Source organism: Falco biarmicus, chromosome 4 (genome assembly GCF_023638135.1).
Source record: "Falco biarmicus isolate bFalBia1 chromosome 4, bFalBia1.pri, whole genome shotgun sequence".
NCBI classification, from domain to species: Eukaryota; Metazoa; Chordata; class Aves; order Falconiformes; family Falconidae; genus Falco; species Falco biarmicus.
Window position 1 is genome coordinate 87,387,294 of NC_079291.1, and position 17,824 is coordinate 87,405,117.

The 17,824-nt window shown below is 41.4% G+C and overlaps 1 protein-coding gene across 6 annotated transcripts in view; it reads left to right on the forward strand.

Moving 5' to 3' along the window:
- The window catches only part of RBBP6 (RB binding protein 6, ubiquitin ligase), a 31,501-nt gene extending 17,379 nt beyond the window's left edge, over positions 1-14,122 (forward strand). For 4 of the 6 annotated variants that reach the window (XM_056334631.1, XM_056334633.1, XM_056334632.1 and 1 more), the window contains 13 exons: positions 318-406; positions 582-678; positions 1,529-1,668; positions 2,570-2,742; positions 3,500-3,603; positions 4,046-4,395; positions 5,474-5,570; positions 5,650-5,728; positions 5,821-5,878; positions 7,007-7,372; positions 7,730-7,831; positions 9,267-11,015; positions 12,130-14,122. In XM_056334631.1, coding sequence (XP_056190606.1) covers positions 318-406; positions 582-678; positions 1,529-1,668; positions 2,570-2,742; positions 3,500-3,603; positions 4,046-4,395; positions 5,474-5,570; positions 5,650-5,728; positions 5,821-5,878; positions 7,007-7,372; positions 7,730-7,831; positions 9,267-11,015; positions 12,130-13,699 — 4,974 coding nt within the window. In that variant the 3' untranslated portion in view covers positions 13,700-14,122. The remainder of the gene's footprint in view (positions 1-317; positions 407-581; positions 679-1,528; positions 1,669-2,569; positions 2,743-3,499; positions 3,604-4,045; positions 4,396-5,473; positions 5,571-5,649; positions 5,729-5,820; positions 5,879-7,006; positions 7,373-7,729; positions 7,832-9,266; positions 11,016-12,129) is intronic. The other 2 variants (XM_056334635.1, XM_056334637.1) reach the window with 1 other exon arrangement.
- The last annotated feature ends 3,702 nt before the right edge of the window (positions 14,123-17,824 follow it).

Here is a 17,824-nt window from a genome sequence, read left to right on the forward strand (position 1 = left end):
CATAGCTTCAGTCCGCTTTGAAGAAAATTGGATTGGTTACACAAGTCTTTATGTAAGGTACAAACAGAGCCTAAGGTTTTGAGTGCCCAAGAATGCTCTTTTCAAGTAGGTTAACAGGCACATAAACATCATGTAATGGCGTAAGGACTCCCCAGAACATCTTCAGGACAAATGTATTTTATATAAGCAGCTGTTCTCATGCAAGCTCAGCTAGCGTTGTGCTGCTCTTTACAGGATTGGATGAGTGGTGTTGTCTTTGGCTGTGTGGGGTTAAATGTGTTTCTAATGTGTGTGTCAAATAATTACCTGTTAAACAGACTGCCAATCTGGCTGAAGCCAATGCTTCCGAGGAAGATAAAATAAAAGCTATGATGACACAGTCTGGCCATGAATATGATCCAATCAAGTAAGTGTTGATAATGTCAAATCTGTTCTTTGAAGATTATGATAAAATTGTAAAGATACTTGTTTTAACAAGAGAGACACATGCATACCTTTCTTTTTTGTTTTCTTTTTCTCCCCCCGCCCCCCCCCCCCCCCAAAAAAAAAAAAAAAAAACAAACCAAACCCAACCCTTTTAGTTACATGAAGAAACCCTTGGGTCCACCTCCACCATCATATACTTGCTTTCGTTGTGGAAAACCTGGCCACTACATAAAGAACTGTCCAACAAATGGGGTAAGATTGTGGGGGACTTGTAGTGTTGCTTAGTTTTTAATTATTTTTACCTTGGCAGTTACTTAACAAATGCATGAATGTTCATATTAAGAATTGTTTTTCTTGGGGTGAAATACAGAGGTGTTATGGCAGTGTTGCAAAGCCCTTCAGATTCAAGGGAAACTTTGAATTCTAATTGTAAGATTTTCTTTTTTCTAAGTCTTAGGCATTAAATATATCTATGGATTTTTCTGTGAACTTTCATATCTATTTTGATATTTTTCATTATTACTACTTCCCTGTTTTTAACTTCTGGTTTTTAATGATAGTTCACAGCTTTTAGTATTTTGTGAAAAATAAGATGTTTCTGCTGACCTCATGTGTTGAATATTTGCATGTTTTAATTACACAAGCCTCTGGTTGAGTATTAATGCTATTGAACATTAGTCATTGAATGTATACGTATGAGGTATGAATTCAACCTTCATATATGGATGGTGAATAGGAGTTTTCTGCAGTGACTGATTCAGAGTCCTGAATTAAGCTGTCACTCTGAACTGTGCTTTCAAGTGGGTTTGTGTCTCTTCTCTGAGTGGAAGGTGAGCAAAGGGATGTTTCACCCTTAAGGATCCTGAAGTTAAGCCAAAGAATGTTGATTGGGTTCAAAACACTCAATCTTTGTGTGTTTTGTGCTCAAACCTTTGGAATTCTCTGACTACATTAATGGAGAAAAATAAGTATTTTAGTTAAGCAACCCTTACACTAGGTAAAAGGAGAGGATTAAAGGCTTTTTCTGCTTAAAATAATCATTCAAATGTTGTTTAAGTGTGGGTCTTAAGATGAGAGAGGTCTGCATTTCTTTTCATAACAGGACAAAAATTTTGAGTCTGTTCCCAGAATTAAAAAGAGCACAGGAATCCCAAGGAGTTTCATGATGGAAGTGAAAGATCCAAATACAAAGGGTGCTATGTTGACAAACACTGGGAAATACGCAATACCAACTATTGATGCGTAAGTATGGAATTAATCAGGCTGACCAAAAAGTGAACAAGAGAAACCAGGCATAAATGCCTGAGTGGCCAACCAAGTTGGCCAGTGTCTGTACAGGAGAGGACTCACTGTCATTGTATCCTGACCTTGAAAAATCTGTGGTGCTTTCTAATATTTGAAACAGAGTGATCTTACTGTTCATGCCCCTGGAAGTTGGTTAAACTTGTGGAATGCTAAGAATCTGTATTTCTGCAAAACATTTCAGTAGTGTTTATAGTTGGAATCGTTCTCTTTGAAAGCTTGTTTTGCATCTGGTTTGTCTTTCAAAGGCTTTCTGCAAACTTTAACAAATTATGTTGGACTGAGATTTCCTCCCCTCTGACTTATGTCAGATCTCCTGTGTGAAACAGACTGAAGTTTTCCTGTTGCTATAAACTAAGAAAATACTACTGTGTGCTGAGAACAGTGGCTGTTCTAAAATGTGCTTGGTAGCTGTTTTTCTGTCATGGATCCTCCTTTTGTCGAAGCTGTAACATAAGACTACTTTCATTTATAAAATGTAATTATTTGGGGACTAGCTTTATCTTGAGCCTGCAATTTACATTTGCCCTCTGGCAAAGGAGAGATGGGTTTTATTTCATCTGATTTCTAACTGTTGAAAAAATTATTTTTCTAGTCTGAGCTAATTTTGTAGTGGATCTGGCGAATGGGAGAGTTCTGCAGGAGCAAAATTGTTACCCCCCTCCCTATTCTAGTGTTGTGGCTCTAGGAAAAAAAAAAAACCCTAACTTAAATGCTTACATTGTGGAAGGCTAACGGGGAGTGAGAAGAATTGCGTCTGTTAACTTCCTTTGGTAAAATCCAAACCTTGGACAAGTTTCCTTTTAACTTTTTTCTTTCTCTTTCCCCACCCTCTCTCCAGGGAAGCTTATGCTATAGGAAAGAAGGAGAAGCCTCCCTTTTTACCGGAGGAGCCATCCTCCTCCTCAGAAGAAGATGATCCTATTCCAGATGAGTTGCTATGTCTCATTTGTAAAGATATAATGACTGATGCAGTTGTTATTCCCTGCTGTGGAAACAGTTACTGTGACGAATGTAAGTGTTATTCCTATGTTTGTTAATTCAGATCATCAAATCTGATCATCTGAGAGCAGAAATAGGAGATGATAAGAATTATTTTGTTACCAGTTCTATTTAATACTTAAGTATAACCTGAATAGGAGAGGACTTTTCTCATATAGAGTGAAAAAAAAAAAAGGCTGAAAGCTTTTTTCCCTTTTTACCTATCTAGTTAAATCCTCTTTACATGCGGAAGGACGAGTATGAGAATAGTGCCTGATTGTGCACGTGATTACAGTATCAGATATCAAATGCATTTAGTTTGTCCACAGCCCTTTCTCTCATACAAAATTACATATCCAACTCTGGTGACTCGCTGTGATCTGCACCAAATGGACAGTTAAGCATTTAGTCCACATTCTCCATGGGAGAGTTGGTTAAAACCTTCAGAACTCAAACCTGCTAATGTTTTTTTGAAAAGTGTTTTATTTGTGACCTTGAGGTTGGTGACTTCTCACTGTATTAGGTGGTGGGGAAAAAAAAAGACCAGTTCAAATGCCAAGGCAGAGCCTACTCTACATCTTCAAATGTTAGAATAGTGAAATATCAAAACTGTGTTATTTGCTGCATACTAGAAATTTTTTACACTATTAGATGTTTGTAGCTTCATGCTCTCAATTCAAGACTATATTCACCCATTAATCTCATACACATGTTTTTATAGTAGATTGGAACCCCAAAAATTCCCTTAGATTTCGCTAAAGACTATTTCAATGGTTCTAATTTTTTGCAGGTATTAGAACAGCATTACTGGAATCTGAGGAACATACATGCCCAACGTGTCATCAAACTGATGTTTCTCCTGATGCTTTAATTGCCAACAAGTTCCTACGCCAGGTAACATTTATAATTACTTTTACATAAACTGTAAGAAAAGTCTATTTGTAAAAAGCTGAAAGGGAAGAAAATACTAATTTACATCTCCTTAAGCAAGGCTAAGTTGAATAAGGCTAAATTTACTTTTCAAATGCATTATCTGTTGTTATAGAAGCTTACAAATCTTTGCAGACAATCTGGCAAAATCAGGTCACACTTCGGTTTAACAAGGTGGCCTCCCTTTCAAATGCGGTGTTAACACTGAAGTACTTTACTGATACTCTGAGTTACCAGTTGTTAATATCAGTGTTTAATGTCATATGTTCCTATATCTGTATGTTGATTTATTTTTAGGCTTAATAGCATTTATGGAGATAAACAAGTAATTTTACTCTGGAGGCTTTTGTTCATATATCTAGTGAAGTTTCATGTTACCTTTTTGTAAATATTTTTCTGCCTCTAGGCTGTGAACAACTTCAAAAATGAAACTGGCTACACAAAAAGGCTGCGTAAGCAGATCCAGCAGCAACAGCAGCAGCAGCTGCCACCGCCACCACCTCCACCACCACTAATGAGACAAACAATAACACGCAACCTGCAGCCTCTACTCCGGCCAGCAATTTCCAGACAGCAGGATCCACTAATGATTCCATTAGCTTCTCTGGCTTCTCGTTCTGCTTTGTCATCCTTGGGCCCTGGTCAGTCATCTGTGGCAGCTGGGCTGCCAGTAAATCCGTCTTCTGTCGTTGTCTCTGATCTCCCTCCAGCAGTGTCCCTATCTCTGCGTGGTGAAAAGCCAGATGGACCTTTTCGGTAAGTAAATCTGTAGATCGACATGGGTATAAAAGATACCAAAATGCTTAAGTTAGATTCTTCTTCTTAAGCTTCTCTGCCAGTGATTTATATGGCATTGGTGACAGTTCCAGTTGTGGAAGTTCTGGTTTTTGTTTTTACTTTGAATGGGGACACTTTGCTAAGTTGGAAGTGTGCCTCATGCAAGAATTTTCTCAGAAGTGTTTCTTGCTTGGTTCCCTTATCAGCCATTCAGTACAAGTTTACCCTGAAAGAGGACCCTTTTTTTTCCTGGGAGCCCTTTGATTTTGAGTGGCTAGCAATTCCTAAAGTAACCCTTTAGTTCTGTCAAACCTTCTTGAGTGCATTAGTTTCTCTTTAGTACTGAGACAATAACATTTTAATGAGAAGTGTAAAAGCACAGTTATAGGTGAAATGGACCAGGTGTTCTCACATTCCTTTTTGCTGCAGTATTTCCGTCATCGATACTACAATGTCAGTGTCATCTTCAGTAATATACGGTATAGTCAGTAAGGCATAACAAACATTGAAACACTGTAAATTTGAAGTATTTACAAAGATGAAAGTCAAGTTTGCAACCCAGCGAAGTCATATGAAAGTACATTAAACACCTGTACTGTTGTTTAGGGCTTATCCTTTCAACTTTATGCCTTGAATGCAAATAGCCAGAAGTCTGTCAGGCTCAGCTGTACTGTTGAATGCAAAGGATCACAATTCAAAAGAACCTCTTAAGGCAGCTTCTGAACTAGCACATAAACATTTCCTAATAGAATTTAAGTTCTTGCATCTTCCAAAACTGAGATTCAGCGTGTGGGTTATACATACTCTAATCCTTTCATGTGCAGCTGGCTTAATAAAATTTTTTTCTATTGAGCTTCCTCTTTAAATGCCAGTAGTCTGGATTGACTTCTCTTCAGTGCTTCCTTTGGAATTGGCCAACTTCACATTTGTAAATCTGATGATTATTTTTTATTTTTTTTCCCCATTTACAGTAGTCAGCCATTTCTCACCTTGGACTTTGTTTCAAACAGCACTTCAGAACAATGCTTGAATAATAAAAATTTGGGGTTTTTTGTAGTGATGCTGATGCTGTTATACCTCCTGCTGCTCTGGTGACTGCTGCTGAACTCTCTAAATCTTCATCCCTGTCAATCAGCAGTTTGTTGGAAGAGAAGGTAAATTTTATTTCAACATTTGCAATGATTCCTGTATTTTAGTAGAGTATATTTTCTAACTGTTGCGTTTATTCACAAGGGCTATCAGGTTCCTGTACTAAGACAGCCAGCGTTACCAAGTCTTTTGGGCCCTCAAGGACAATCAATACCCACAACTGGTAAGTAGCTATAACTCTTTAGAATTTCTTCTGAAAAAAATACCTTCAGATAAACTGAATGGTTTTCTTTTTTCCTCTCCCCCCTCCAAAAGGTCATCCGATGAGAGCTGGTACCATTCGCTCAGCAGGTGGCAGACCAGGCTGGGAACTGTAAGCATTCCACAGAAACGCACTGTATCATTTCTAACCTGTTAAATTAGGCTGTAGCACATAACTTACACAACAGCTGATTTATAATGAAATAAGTATGCACAGGTAGTTGTGGAGAATACAAGTGGTAATTAATTTTTAAATGGCTTAATTTGAATTAGCTTTAACAAAGGGGATCTGTGCTTGCGGTAAGATTATTTAAAATAAAACTCCAGTACATAATTGAAAAGAGGGCTCTGAAAGATGAACACTTTTTGAGGAAACCATCAATTTCATATAAAAATTAAATATAATTAAAAGATCAGATGGAAAGCCATCCTTTTGATTAGTGGCTGAATAGGGCTGAAGAAATGGATTTCCCAGTAGAAGTCAGCCTCCAGCATTCATTCTTTGACAACTTGGTTGATACTGTTTGTGCAAATTATTGGAAAAGAGTCAACGCTGATATTTTATGACAATTCTAAATTTCTTCGGTTTAATAATCTCAAACAGCCAAACTGCTTTCAGCTGGCGAGAGAGGGGTCTGTTTTATCTGTTACTGCAGTATCAAGTTAGTCCTTGCTTTTGCTATATATTTGTTACAGACAGATTGTAAGGATGCATTGTGTTTATAAAATTTTAAAACAAAACCCAGGATCTATCCCATAGATCATCTAAAGTCTCAAATTTGATAAGCAAGAAAATAATTCAGGGACAAGAACAGGCCAAATATATCACCATGAAGCAACAACATAGGAAGCATATGTGAGAGAAGTTAAAAAATGTTTGAGAGAGGGATTAGTTGATACTGTGCAGTATTCTGAAGCTCAGAAGTGTGGAGTACTGAGTATATCAAGGAGTGGTGGGCACTTGGCACCTGGGAGGTGGGAGTCTCTCGTAAGCAGACTCCCACACACAGTCGCAAAACTGGGTATAAGGAATGAAGACTGAGGGAACTGTTGGGGGTGAGGATGTTGCAGGGAAGTACGGGGACCAAGAAATGAGTATAGTCTCAAATGAACAGAAAGCGGGGAGAAAAGTGCTTGGGTTGAGAACTAGAAGTGCTTGCTACCATGTTCCATTCACTGTCCTCTTAAGATCAGTGCAGAGTGTGACAAAACAGTGACACATGTTTTTGGGTTTCTTTAGAAGTTCAAATCGAGGACGCCCACACGGTGACCGTACCCAAAGGACTCAGGCCCCAACACTACCAGCATCAACACCAGTCTTTGTGCCTGTGCCTCCACCTCCCTTGTATCCTCCGCCACCCCATGCTCTTCCGCTTCCTCCGGGGGTGCCACCACCACAGTTTCCTCCTCAGTTTCCACCTGGTCAGCCTCCATCTGCTGGGTACAGTGTCCCCCCTCCAGGATACCCCCCAGCTCCTGCAAATATGTCGTCAGCCTGGGTACCAACAGCAGTACCGACGGCTCATTCAAATACCATCCCAACGACGCAGGCACCTCCTTTATCTAGGGAGGAGTTTTACAGAGAACAGCGGAGACTTAAAGAGGAGTAAGTATTTGGCTCAGCAAAGTTGCATTGTTTTTCATTTTTGTATTTCGATAGCGTATCGGACTGCAGTTACACTAAAGTGCATCTGACATAAGCAAAAATGACATAGTATTTCTTCCAATATACTTTTTCGTTGCAGATTGTAAACATGCAAAACTAAAACAAGACATACGTAATTCTAAAACTTTCCCTAAAACTTGTAGGAATTCAAAACTGTTTTTGCTTAAATAGGATGTTCACCTTTTGCATTTGCATGCAGTATACATTTTCTCATATTGGCCATGTTTTGTTTCTTGATGTCTTTTTGTAATAAAGGTCAAACTATAATTGTAATAAAGGTCAAACTTATTTTAACAGGGAAAAGAAAAAGTCCAAACTTGATGAGTTTACAAATGATTTTGCTAAGGAATTGATGGAATATAAAAAGATTCAAAAGGAGCGTAGGCGTTCGTTTTCCAGGTAACTGCTTTACATGTCCGTAATGGAGAAGCAGATTGTCTAGAAGAATCGGGAGAGGAGTTCCACTCCACCTCTCTATAGTTAGATGGATTGGATGATGCAAAGGATTAGCAGTGACAGGAGTTTCATGTGTAGGTTACTGGCTCAAATATGGCAGATTGCAGTTGACTGTTAGTTATGATCGGGCAGCAGTTGTTAAGGAACAGGTGTCTAAAGCTTCTCTGTAATGACATCCTTCACCTCCTGACCACCCTGAGGAGGCTAGAAACTGAATAGGTGTAGCTGCTGGATTTTCTGCGTCTCCCTATTCTGATTGTAACCGTTAACCTCAAAGCACTTCGGAGAAGATAATGTGAGAGAAATTGTCTTCATTGCCTCTTTTGTTTATCTCATGTGGATACATGAAGAGATTTTAACGTGGACTGCAAACTGGTGGCTTTCGCTAATGTTTTCTTGACATTGTTTAATTTTTCTTAGGAATTAAGAGATCAGACTTGTTTTTAAGGAAAACTTAAATTGGTGAAGGACTTTGAGAGGAAAAATTATGCTAATGAACAGATGCAGAATAATGCGAAATGGTTCTCTAAAAAAACAATATAAACTTGTGAAGAAAAAACTTGGGCTAGCTGACATTTTCTATTCCAAAAAATCACTTGGACAGGAGTCTGAAGAGCTCTCTGATAGCAATGCTGTCAGTATCTTCCCTAGAGTAATGACGTTGAGTTGTATTACAAGACGCTGAGTTTAGAAACTTGTAGATATGATTTTTCTTGAAATGTGGTCACTAGCCTTGGTTAGAACTAGAGGTACATGCAAAATCTTTCTGGGACATCTGTATAGATGCGTTAATTAAGTAGTGCTGTATGTAAGTTTGCAGTACAAGTACTTTGCATCCTGCACAAATTGCCAAATAAATAACGAAGTTAAATAGGCTCAAGTTGATACTTTAACATTGAGTTTTACTGTCTTCAGGCTAAACCCTGTTTTCTTGATATTTGATACTGCACTGTAGCTATTAAGTCTTGCTCTTTTTGCATCTTACTGCAACAAAAATTATCTGCACTGTATGTAGTTGCTGAGTAGTGAAAAAAGTGTGAGCTCACATACCAGTAGAGGCCAGTATACACTACCTTAAATCAATCCGTAGCTGTGTTAGTTCATCCAATAGAAGTGAGTGGAAACAGACTTACCCTTCGTGTATGTTTTTACACTAACAAAGCAGCAGCTGTTCTGTGTTGTAAGCAGAAACTTTTACATGTTATCGAGTTCTTCAATTTGCAGTAGCATTATGTCAGCAGCTGAAAGAAGCTTTGACATAAGCATATGGAGAGGAGAAAAAAAAAATCAAACAGATTTGGGAGGAAAAAATTGGGGAGAGTGACAGTTTTGAATTAACTTCATTTATTTCTTTTGTGTTGTTGTTTTTTTTTTTAAGGTCCAAGTCTCCTTATAGTGCTTCATCTTACTCTAGAAGTTCATATACCTACTCCAAATCAAGATCAGGTTCTTCCCGCTCTCGCTCCTACTCTCGGTCATTTAGTCGTTCCCATTCTCGTTCCTACTCACGATCACCGCCGTATCAAAGAAGAGGCAAAGGGAAGAGCCGTAATTATCGTTCTAGGTCGAGGTCACATGGTTATCACCGTTCAAGGTCACGGTCACCCCCATATAGACGATACCATTCACGGTCAAGGTCTCCTGTATTTAGAAGCCAGTCTCCCACTAAACGGACTATACCTCAAGGGGAAGGAGAAAGGGAGTATTTTAACAGATACAGAGAAGTTCCACCATATGATATGAAAGCTTACTATGGCAGATCTGTTGACTTTAGAGATCCATTTGAAAAGGAAAGATACAGAGAATGGGAAAGGAACTATAGAGAATGGTATGAGAAGTTTTACAAGGGCTATGCTGTTGGCGCTCAACCTCGACCTCCAGTAAACAGAGAGAACTTTTCTCCAGATAGGTTTGGTCCACCTGGAACCAGACGAGAGAATTCACCATATGCTCGGGGACGTAGGGAGGATTATCCTGGTGGGCAGAGCCACAGAAATCGTAGTATAGCTGGAAATTACCCTGAAAAACCTTCTGGAAGAGAGAGCCATGGCATCAAGGATCCTACGAAATCAAAAGAGAAGGAGGTGGAAAATCCACTGGGAGATGGCAAAGGAAATAAACATAAAAAACACCGGAAGAGACGAAAAGGGGATGAGAATGAAGGATTTCCCAATACTGAGCTGTTAGAAAGTGCGAGAAAATCAAGAGAGCCAGTTACAACAGAGGACGTTAAAACGGACTCTCTGTTCATGCTCCCAAGCAGAGATGATGCTACCCCTGTGAGAGATGAGCCCATGGAAGCAGACTCTATTGCTTTCAAACCGGTGTCTGAGAAGGAGAAAAAAGAGAAGGATAAGCCAAAAGCCAAAATTGACAAGACAAAGCGGAAAGTTGAAGTGGCTGTTCCTGCTAAGAAAGACAATATAGCAAAACCAGCTAAAGCTTCCCAAGAGAAGGTGGACACCGATCGTGAAAAATCTCCTCGAACAGAAGTTCCTGTGAAAAAAGTGAAGGAGGAGTTGCCAAAGACAGACAGTGTTAAAACATCTTCCTCTCAAAAGGATGAGAAGGCTCTTGGTACCCCACGGAAAGTTCACCCAAAAGTGATGAAAGATCACCCAGAAACCAGACCAGCCAAGGAGGAAAAGGCAAAGAAAGACCATCCAAAAGAAACCAAGTCAGAGAAGCCCTCCAACAAAGAGGACAAGTCAAAAAAACCTGCTGAAAAAAGCAAACAGTCTGATGCAAAACCTGAAAAAAGAAAAAGAAAAGCAGATGAAAAGGTTGATAAGGAACACGAAGCCTCTTCCATAAAGGCTTCTAAACCAGAAACTGCTGAATCGAAAACATCACCGAAGGGAAAGACTGAGGCTGATGGTGAAAAAGGAGAGCGAACTCCAGAAAAGGATAAATCTGCTTTTCTTAACAACCCGGCAAAAAAGATTAAACTTAACAGAGAAACTGGCAAAAAGATTGTAAGTGGAGAAAATGTACCACCTGCAAAAGAACCTGTTGAGAAACCTGAGCCAAGCAGCAGCAAAGTTAAACAGGAAAAATCAAAGGGAAAAGTGAGAAGAAAAGTAACAGCAGCTGATGGATCTAGTTCAACTCTTGTAGATTACACCAGGTACCTCATAATTTCTCGTACTATTCTTTCTTTCCTCCTTCTCCTGACAAAAAAATGTAAAAGTCTTTATGGTGACTGATGAAAGGAACAGCTAAATCTGTGCTAAATGTTTGAATAATATGTGATCTTTCCTGTTAAACTGTACTTGGGTCAAACCCAGATTTTGTTAAAGCAGCAGTCTGTCCTGCACAGAAGGCTAACAAAGTTAATTCATTGGTGATGTATTTGACCCTTACTTCTGGGACTTACTTTTCCGCTCTTATTCATTGCATGTTGAATCTCTGAGGTGTCCCCTCTATGTCTTCCTTCAAATCCAGCTTATAACAGACATGTCTATACTATGCCATATTTTGTGTTTTAAAAATTGCAAGGTACTGTAATTATGTACTTCTGTCAGTGTGACATGAAAATTATACCTTGCAGAAATAGCTACTTCGTCGCCAATGTATTGTACTGATTTTGGTGTTGAGCGCAGTGCCGTGTTGACACAGCTATGCTGCTTACAGCTCAGTGCCAACTGCTTCTGGTACTTACCTTGGAGATCTCTCTTCTGTATTGCATTGTGTTACGTGGGGGGGGGGTGGGGAAGTGATCTAGTGTGGAGCTGTTCTTACTTAATTTCAGTGTCTAAAGGAGCAGGACTAAGCAGACTCAAAACCAAATACTGGAGACCTGAGATAGTGTCTTGATATTCTAAAGAGTTTAAAACATACATTTTTCTGAAGAACAACAGTGGGACATGAGAATAGAACTTTGGTGGTATATACCTCTCCATAATGGCTTGCTTACATGTTTGAAACAAGAATGTATATCTAGTTTATCTGCCATTGGTAGAAATAGGACATGAAGGAATTACAAGATCAGCCAGTCCCCAGTCTGATAATCTTGTGTCTTTATTAATTAAATGTGTAGTAGCAAGATACTAAATTAATTGATTGCTCATAATCTTAGCGAGTGGACTCATCCTTTCTCTTTTCTGCTCCCTTAATTGAACATCTTTTGAAAAAATGCTGAGGATTTAGAATTGAAACAAAAGCCATTTTATAAAATGTTACAAAAGACCGTGGTGCATGTATCTCGGTCATTATTAATGGACGCTTTTTTTTCCTCTTAGCACTAGTTCTACTGGAGGAAGCCCTGTTAGAAAGCCTGAAGAAAAGCCAGATACAAAACGAACTGTCATTAAGACCATGGAGGAATATAATAATGATATAACAGCCCCCGCTGAAGATGTCATTATTATGATCCAGGTCCCTCAGTCAAAGTGGGATAAAGATGACTTTGAGTCTGAAGAGGAGGACATTAAATCTACCCAGGTGCCCGCAAACGTAGGAAAACCTGCTAGTGTTATAAAAAATGTGAGTGCTAAGCCAGCAAACCCTATAAAACACAATGAAAAAGAGACAGAGCCTTTGGAGAAAACACAGAAGACTACAAAAGAGGTGAGTTATGAAAGCTCCCAGCATGATGCAAAAAGTTCAAAAAGTTCGCTGTCGAATGAAAAAGGAAAAACCAAAGACAGAGATCATTCTTTGTCGGACAAGGATACTTCTGAGAAGAGAAAGAGCAGTGTTCAGCCAGAAAAAGACCACTCAGAACGTCCAACTGAACAAGGAAATGGAAAAAATGTTTCTCAATCTTCCAAAGACAGCAGGTCTTCAGAGAAACATGATGCTGGCCGTGGATCTGCTGGTAAAGACTTTACTCCTAACAGAGAGAAAAAATCTGACCATGAAGGCAACAGAGATCATTCTAGTTCTAAGCGTAGAGATGAAAAGAGTGAATTAGCAAGGAGAAAAGACTCCCCTTCTCGAAACAGAGAATCAACATCGGTACAGAAAAGCAAGCCAAGAGACGAACGAGCAGAGCCATCCAAAAAGGGTGCTGGAGATGCCAAAAGGAGCAGCTACAGTCCTCCACGTGAGCGGAAGCAGTCTGATCACAAAGCTGCTCACGATTCCAAGCGTACAGTGGAGGAACACAAGCCTCTAGATAAAAATTCAGGAAAAGAGAAGGAGAAACATGTACCAGAAGTAAAGAGCAATAAAGAGAAAGAGCCAGGTGGTAATAAACCACCATTAAAACAAGAATCACCAGATGTAAAAAATGAGAAAGAGAATGTGACTGGACAAACTGATAAAAGCGTTGCCAAGCCGAAGCCTCAGGTAAGCAGCTCCTCACGGCTCTCCTCTGATCTAACTCGAGAGACTGACGAGGCTGCATTTGTACCAGACTACAATGAAAGTGACAGTGAAAGTAATGTATCTGCAAAAGATGAGGAAGCTGCAGGAAAAAATCCCAAGGAAGCAAAAGAAAAGGCTGTTGAGAAGGTGAAAGAGGAAACAGCAGCACCTGCTGCAGTTGACCAGCCTGAGGCAAGCAGAAGTCAAGGTCAGAGCAGTCCCAGCGTTAGCCGCAGCCGTAGTCAAAGCCCTTCCGAGAGTCAGACTCGAAGCCACAGCAGCAGTGCCAGCTCAGGAGAGAGTCAAGACAGCAAGAAAAAGAAAAAGAAAAAAGAGAAGAAGAAGCACAAGAAGCATAAGAAACACAAGAAGCATAAGAAACACATTGGAAATGAAACGGAATTGGAAAAGAGCCAAAAACACAAACACAAGAAGAAAAAATCGAAGAAGAGCAAAGATAAAGAGAAAGATGACCAAAAAGTGAAATCTGTCACTACATAGAATGACAGATAATAAAAAAATGACTTAATTCCTAAGTCATCTGTATTAAATTTTGTTAAAATGTAAACGAATTCAAGCGTTGTAAATAATGACATGAAAGACCCTGTGCTGCACTTAAAATATTGCTGCTTGATTATTTGATTTTTACATCAGAGCTTTATAAAAGTGAACATTTTGTACAGAATTGTGAGTTGTGACCATGTAACATGAAAGGTTTTGCTGGGGCATCTTATTTTTAACCACCGTTAATTAGTTTGGGTGGAGTTTACTGTACTGTGAAAATTTTCACATTTGAATTTTTTTTAATTGCCTGGCAGAAGAAGCTGGTATCAGTTATAAAATATCAGCAGAATGATTTGCAGAATACATTACAGCCCTGTTATGTCACTTTTTGATTACAATAAAAAAGTTTTCAGTAAACTATCCAATGTGATGACACTTCCAGTGATAGTTGAACATTAGCAGGGAAAAGAGCAGTGACAGAAAAAAGCTGTATGTAAAAGCTTGCTGGTAGCTAACATCTATGAAAAATAACATATCAGCGGGTTTAATTTTGAAAAGACTGGTAGGACTTGAAATGTGCTGAACTGATGCTGTGTGGGGAGGTACTGCCCAGAGGTGCGCTTTCATCACGTGCCAAGTGGACTTGTTTTCATAGTCTAGAAGGTAGTAAATGGCCCCAGACATACAGCCACTGTTAACAGCTGGTACCGACGGTTGTAAAGTAATGTTACATAGTAAGCTATCACTTCTCAACATTGTTCCAGTTTGTTTAGAAAGCTGTTGTAATTTGCCAGCAAACATTTACACATATGCTTTAAGATGCCCTGTAATCTGTATTTTCCCTCAGCAATGCGGATCACCAAGATGTTTGTGGGTTTTAAATAGAAGTTTTATTAGGAGTGTTTTCGTATGGTGGTGCCATGTGATACAGCACTAAACCTTCCGTTAAATGTGGGGTGCAGCAAATGAGTTTGGCAGAAGAAGAAAGCGCGCTAGAAAGGCAGGCGTCTGCTTTGAACAATGGTAGGAAATCTAGAAAAATGTAAATTTAATTAGCTCGATGATTTTGAGACAGACGCCATTTAAAAAAATACATGTGGCAGTGGTGGGTGTTGCTCAACTGTCAGCCAGCACGGTAAGAAATATTCTCCTTGTGCCTTAAGGACATAACATCCCGGTAGCGATTGAATTTCGTAGTGAAAGCCCTCAACTGTTTGGCTGTGGGATTTGCCCCAAGAGTTCTGTTTGAAAGTACTATCAATTAAAGCAGCGTTTCAGGGCCTCCTGCTTGCAGAGACTATTTTGTTCAAAAAGTGTCATTGTTTCTAAGTGCTGTTACTGGGGTATTTAGCAGTACAGAAATAGTAAAATAGTTGTTCATTTTGCTGTTCTGTGAGGGTCACTATCACATTTTAAGTAACGGGTTAGAGATCGAGCATCCTGTACTTCTGATGGTGAAAACAAGAGGACACCAGACTGAGTACTGGATTTTACCTCTGTAGCTCGTGCCTTGCTGTGCCAAGGCATTCTTGGTGCATTTCAGGTGTTTTCTGCACAAAGTAAAGCAGGCTTCCCAGTGAAGCGGCTTAAATTTTTACTTCCCAGAACTAAAAAGCCTATGTCTGTAATGGTCATTAAACGTGCTCATCTAGCAGTTCCCACCTGTGGGCCTGGGAACCTGGATCACTGAAGCAAACACCAGGTGTACGGGAGTGTAAAGCCGCCTCTGCCTTTGTGTGGGCTGTGCTCGGGAGGGTGAGGCCATGTAAAACAATTTATTTTGCACTGTTCTCGGCGAGCGTGCTTTGGCCTGGTGGCATACAGAAAATCTGGGACTCTGAAATGGGATTCTTGGGTTGGAATGTGTTACCAAGGTTCGGAATGATTGGTGAACTTGCATGGAAGTAAAATTTTGCAAGTTTCTTTATGGATAGTGCTCTAAAACCGGTCAAAAATGTGTATTTTTGTATAACCTTGTGCTGAAGAAGCTGCAGTCTGTGCCTGTGTTAACGCTGTTGAACTCCCCCGTTGTCAGAAAGCTACGGCAGCATTGCTGGTGATTTTTCAGTCTCCTGTGGATTTAGTTTACTTTGCCTATGGAGTTTCTCACCATGCTGTTTTCCAAGTTTTTTGAGCCACAGGCACGTGGAATGCCATTGTGCGCAGGCCTGAGCAGGTGACTTCTACCAGCAGCGATGTTTAGAGGTCTGACTGAAGTGCCGAAGCTGTACGCGGTGCCTGCAGTGAGCAAGGGGACGGGGCGCCCTGGGCGGGGGTCGGTGCTCCTGGGGCACATCTGACGCGAGGTGGTGGAACGCAGCTGGGGTGGTTGTAGCTGCAGGGAAGGAAGGCATACTTGCAGGGCAGAGGAAGGTTTGATATAGGAAGCAGATGGTGACTGACTAAATTTAGTGTGTTCCTTCTGGAACAATACCGCTTGGTCACCTGCTAAAGGTAAGTGGTCTGTTCCATGGAAATGATCATGGGTCCCTTGGGCCAATGTACCTTGTGTCCCATCTTCAGGTGGGGTCAGTGTGTCCGGATGGTTTGAGCATACCGATGGGCAGCAACTCTTAAGTTGGAAAAGCGCAGGCAGGAAGGAAGCTGGTTTGAAAATCTTAAGTGCAAAGGACCAGAAAACTACCCCAAAGTGGGCGATGGATGCATGGGTTATCATCCACGGCTCTGAAATAAGGGAAAGACAAGGACATAAGGCACGGGTTGATGTCCTGCATGGTTAGAGATAAGAAACCTGGGACACGAGAAGAATTTTAGTTGGAACCCCTAGTAACTGCTTTGCGTTTTGAAAGTAAAGGCCAGGAAGAGGAAGCTTCTGTCCATTGTTTAATGAGGGAGAAGAAACGGTAGTAGCAAATTTGCTTTTCCTTGGTCTTCACTAGAAAAGGTTGACTGTAACCAGCTTTAAGGAAATTCTGTAAAATACCAGGATCATGGACTAAAGAAAGGGAGTTTGTTAAACAACTTTCAGATAAAGCTTGTGCTCAAATTATTGATAAGGTTACTAGCCAAAGCCCTTTCCTAAACTGAGGGATGGTGTTGCGTCTGGAGATGACCAAAGAGCAAAGCTTGTCCCTGCTGTCAGAGGGGACGTGAATGGGGATGTGTTCACATGTTGTAATATCGGTCCAGATGCGCCTGTGTGTTCTGTAATGTAGAAGCACGTGGGAGAGAACAGGGTGAAGAATGGTCGTGACCAAACTGACGGGCCCAGCGGCGTCTCCGCGAGCCGCAGTGGTGAGCGCGGGTGGGACGGAGCTGTGCCGTGGGGGCACCGTGATGTCGGGGGCGGCCGCACGCAGGGGCTCCATGCGGGATGGAGGCGATGCTGCTTTGTGTTGTCACATCTGGGACAGGGGTGACGGTGCCCGTGGTTTGTGTAATGCCTCAGCTGTTGGGTTGCGTGGGGAGTTCCTGCCCTCGGCCCGACACTTCCCAGCCGCGGGGCTCCGTGGCGGTGTGAGGCTTGCGGCAGCAGGGGTGTGCGTGGGGTGGCCTCGTGCTGCCGCGCTCCGTGGGTGCATCCTGGTGTTTGGCATGGACGTATAAGCCCGAGGGGCAGGAAGGGAAACTTGGAGTAGACATCAGTGTCGGTGCCCGGTAGGGATGGTGAAGAGCCGGGCTGGGGTCTACCGGCAGCCGCAGACCCCCTGCGCTGAGCAGAGGTGGGTGTATGTGGGGGCGTCTGGGAGTTAAACTCAGTGCTGGGGGGTGGGGGCCGAATTCCTGGCCCTGCCTGCCAGCTGCTGCTTTGGTTCGGCCTGGTGGTGTAGGTGTGACTATGAAGGGGGGATCGTGGGGGGATCAGTTGTTGGCGTAGGTTGTATTTGTCTGGTGGGAAGGAGCCACAGCAGGTGGCGGCAGGTTCAGGGGGTGCTGCGGGGAGCACAAGGGTTCCTTCCGTACAGCTGATGCAGACAAACGTGTCGGACGTCTGCTCTGCCCCACCACAAAGAACCAAATGGGCAGTTTGAGCCTGACTGAGAGCGTCACTGAAGAAGGGACGGTGACAGGAGCCATGCCAGGTGGCCACGGCCAGCAGCACGAGCCAGCGGGGGCTGGGGGACCGCTCCACGGTCTGGATGGCAGGGAGGCCAGAAGATG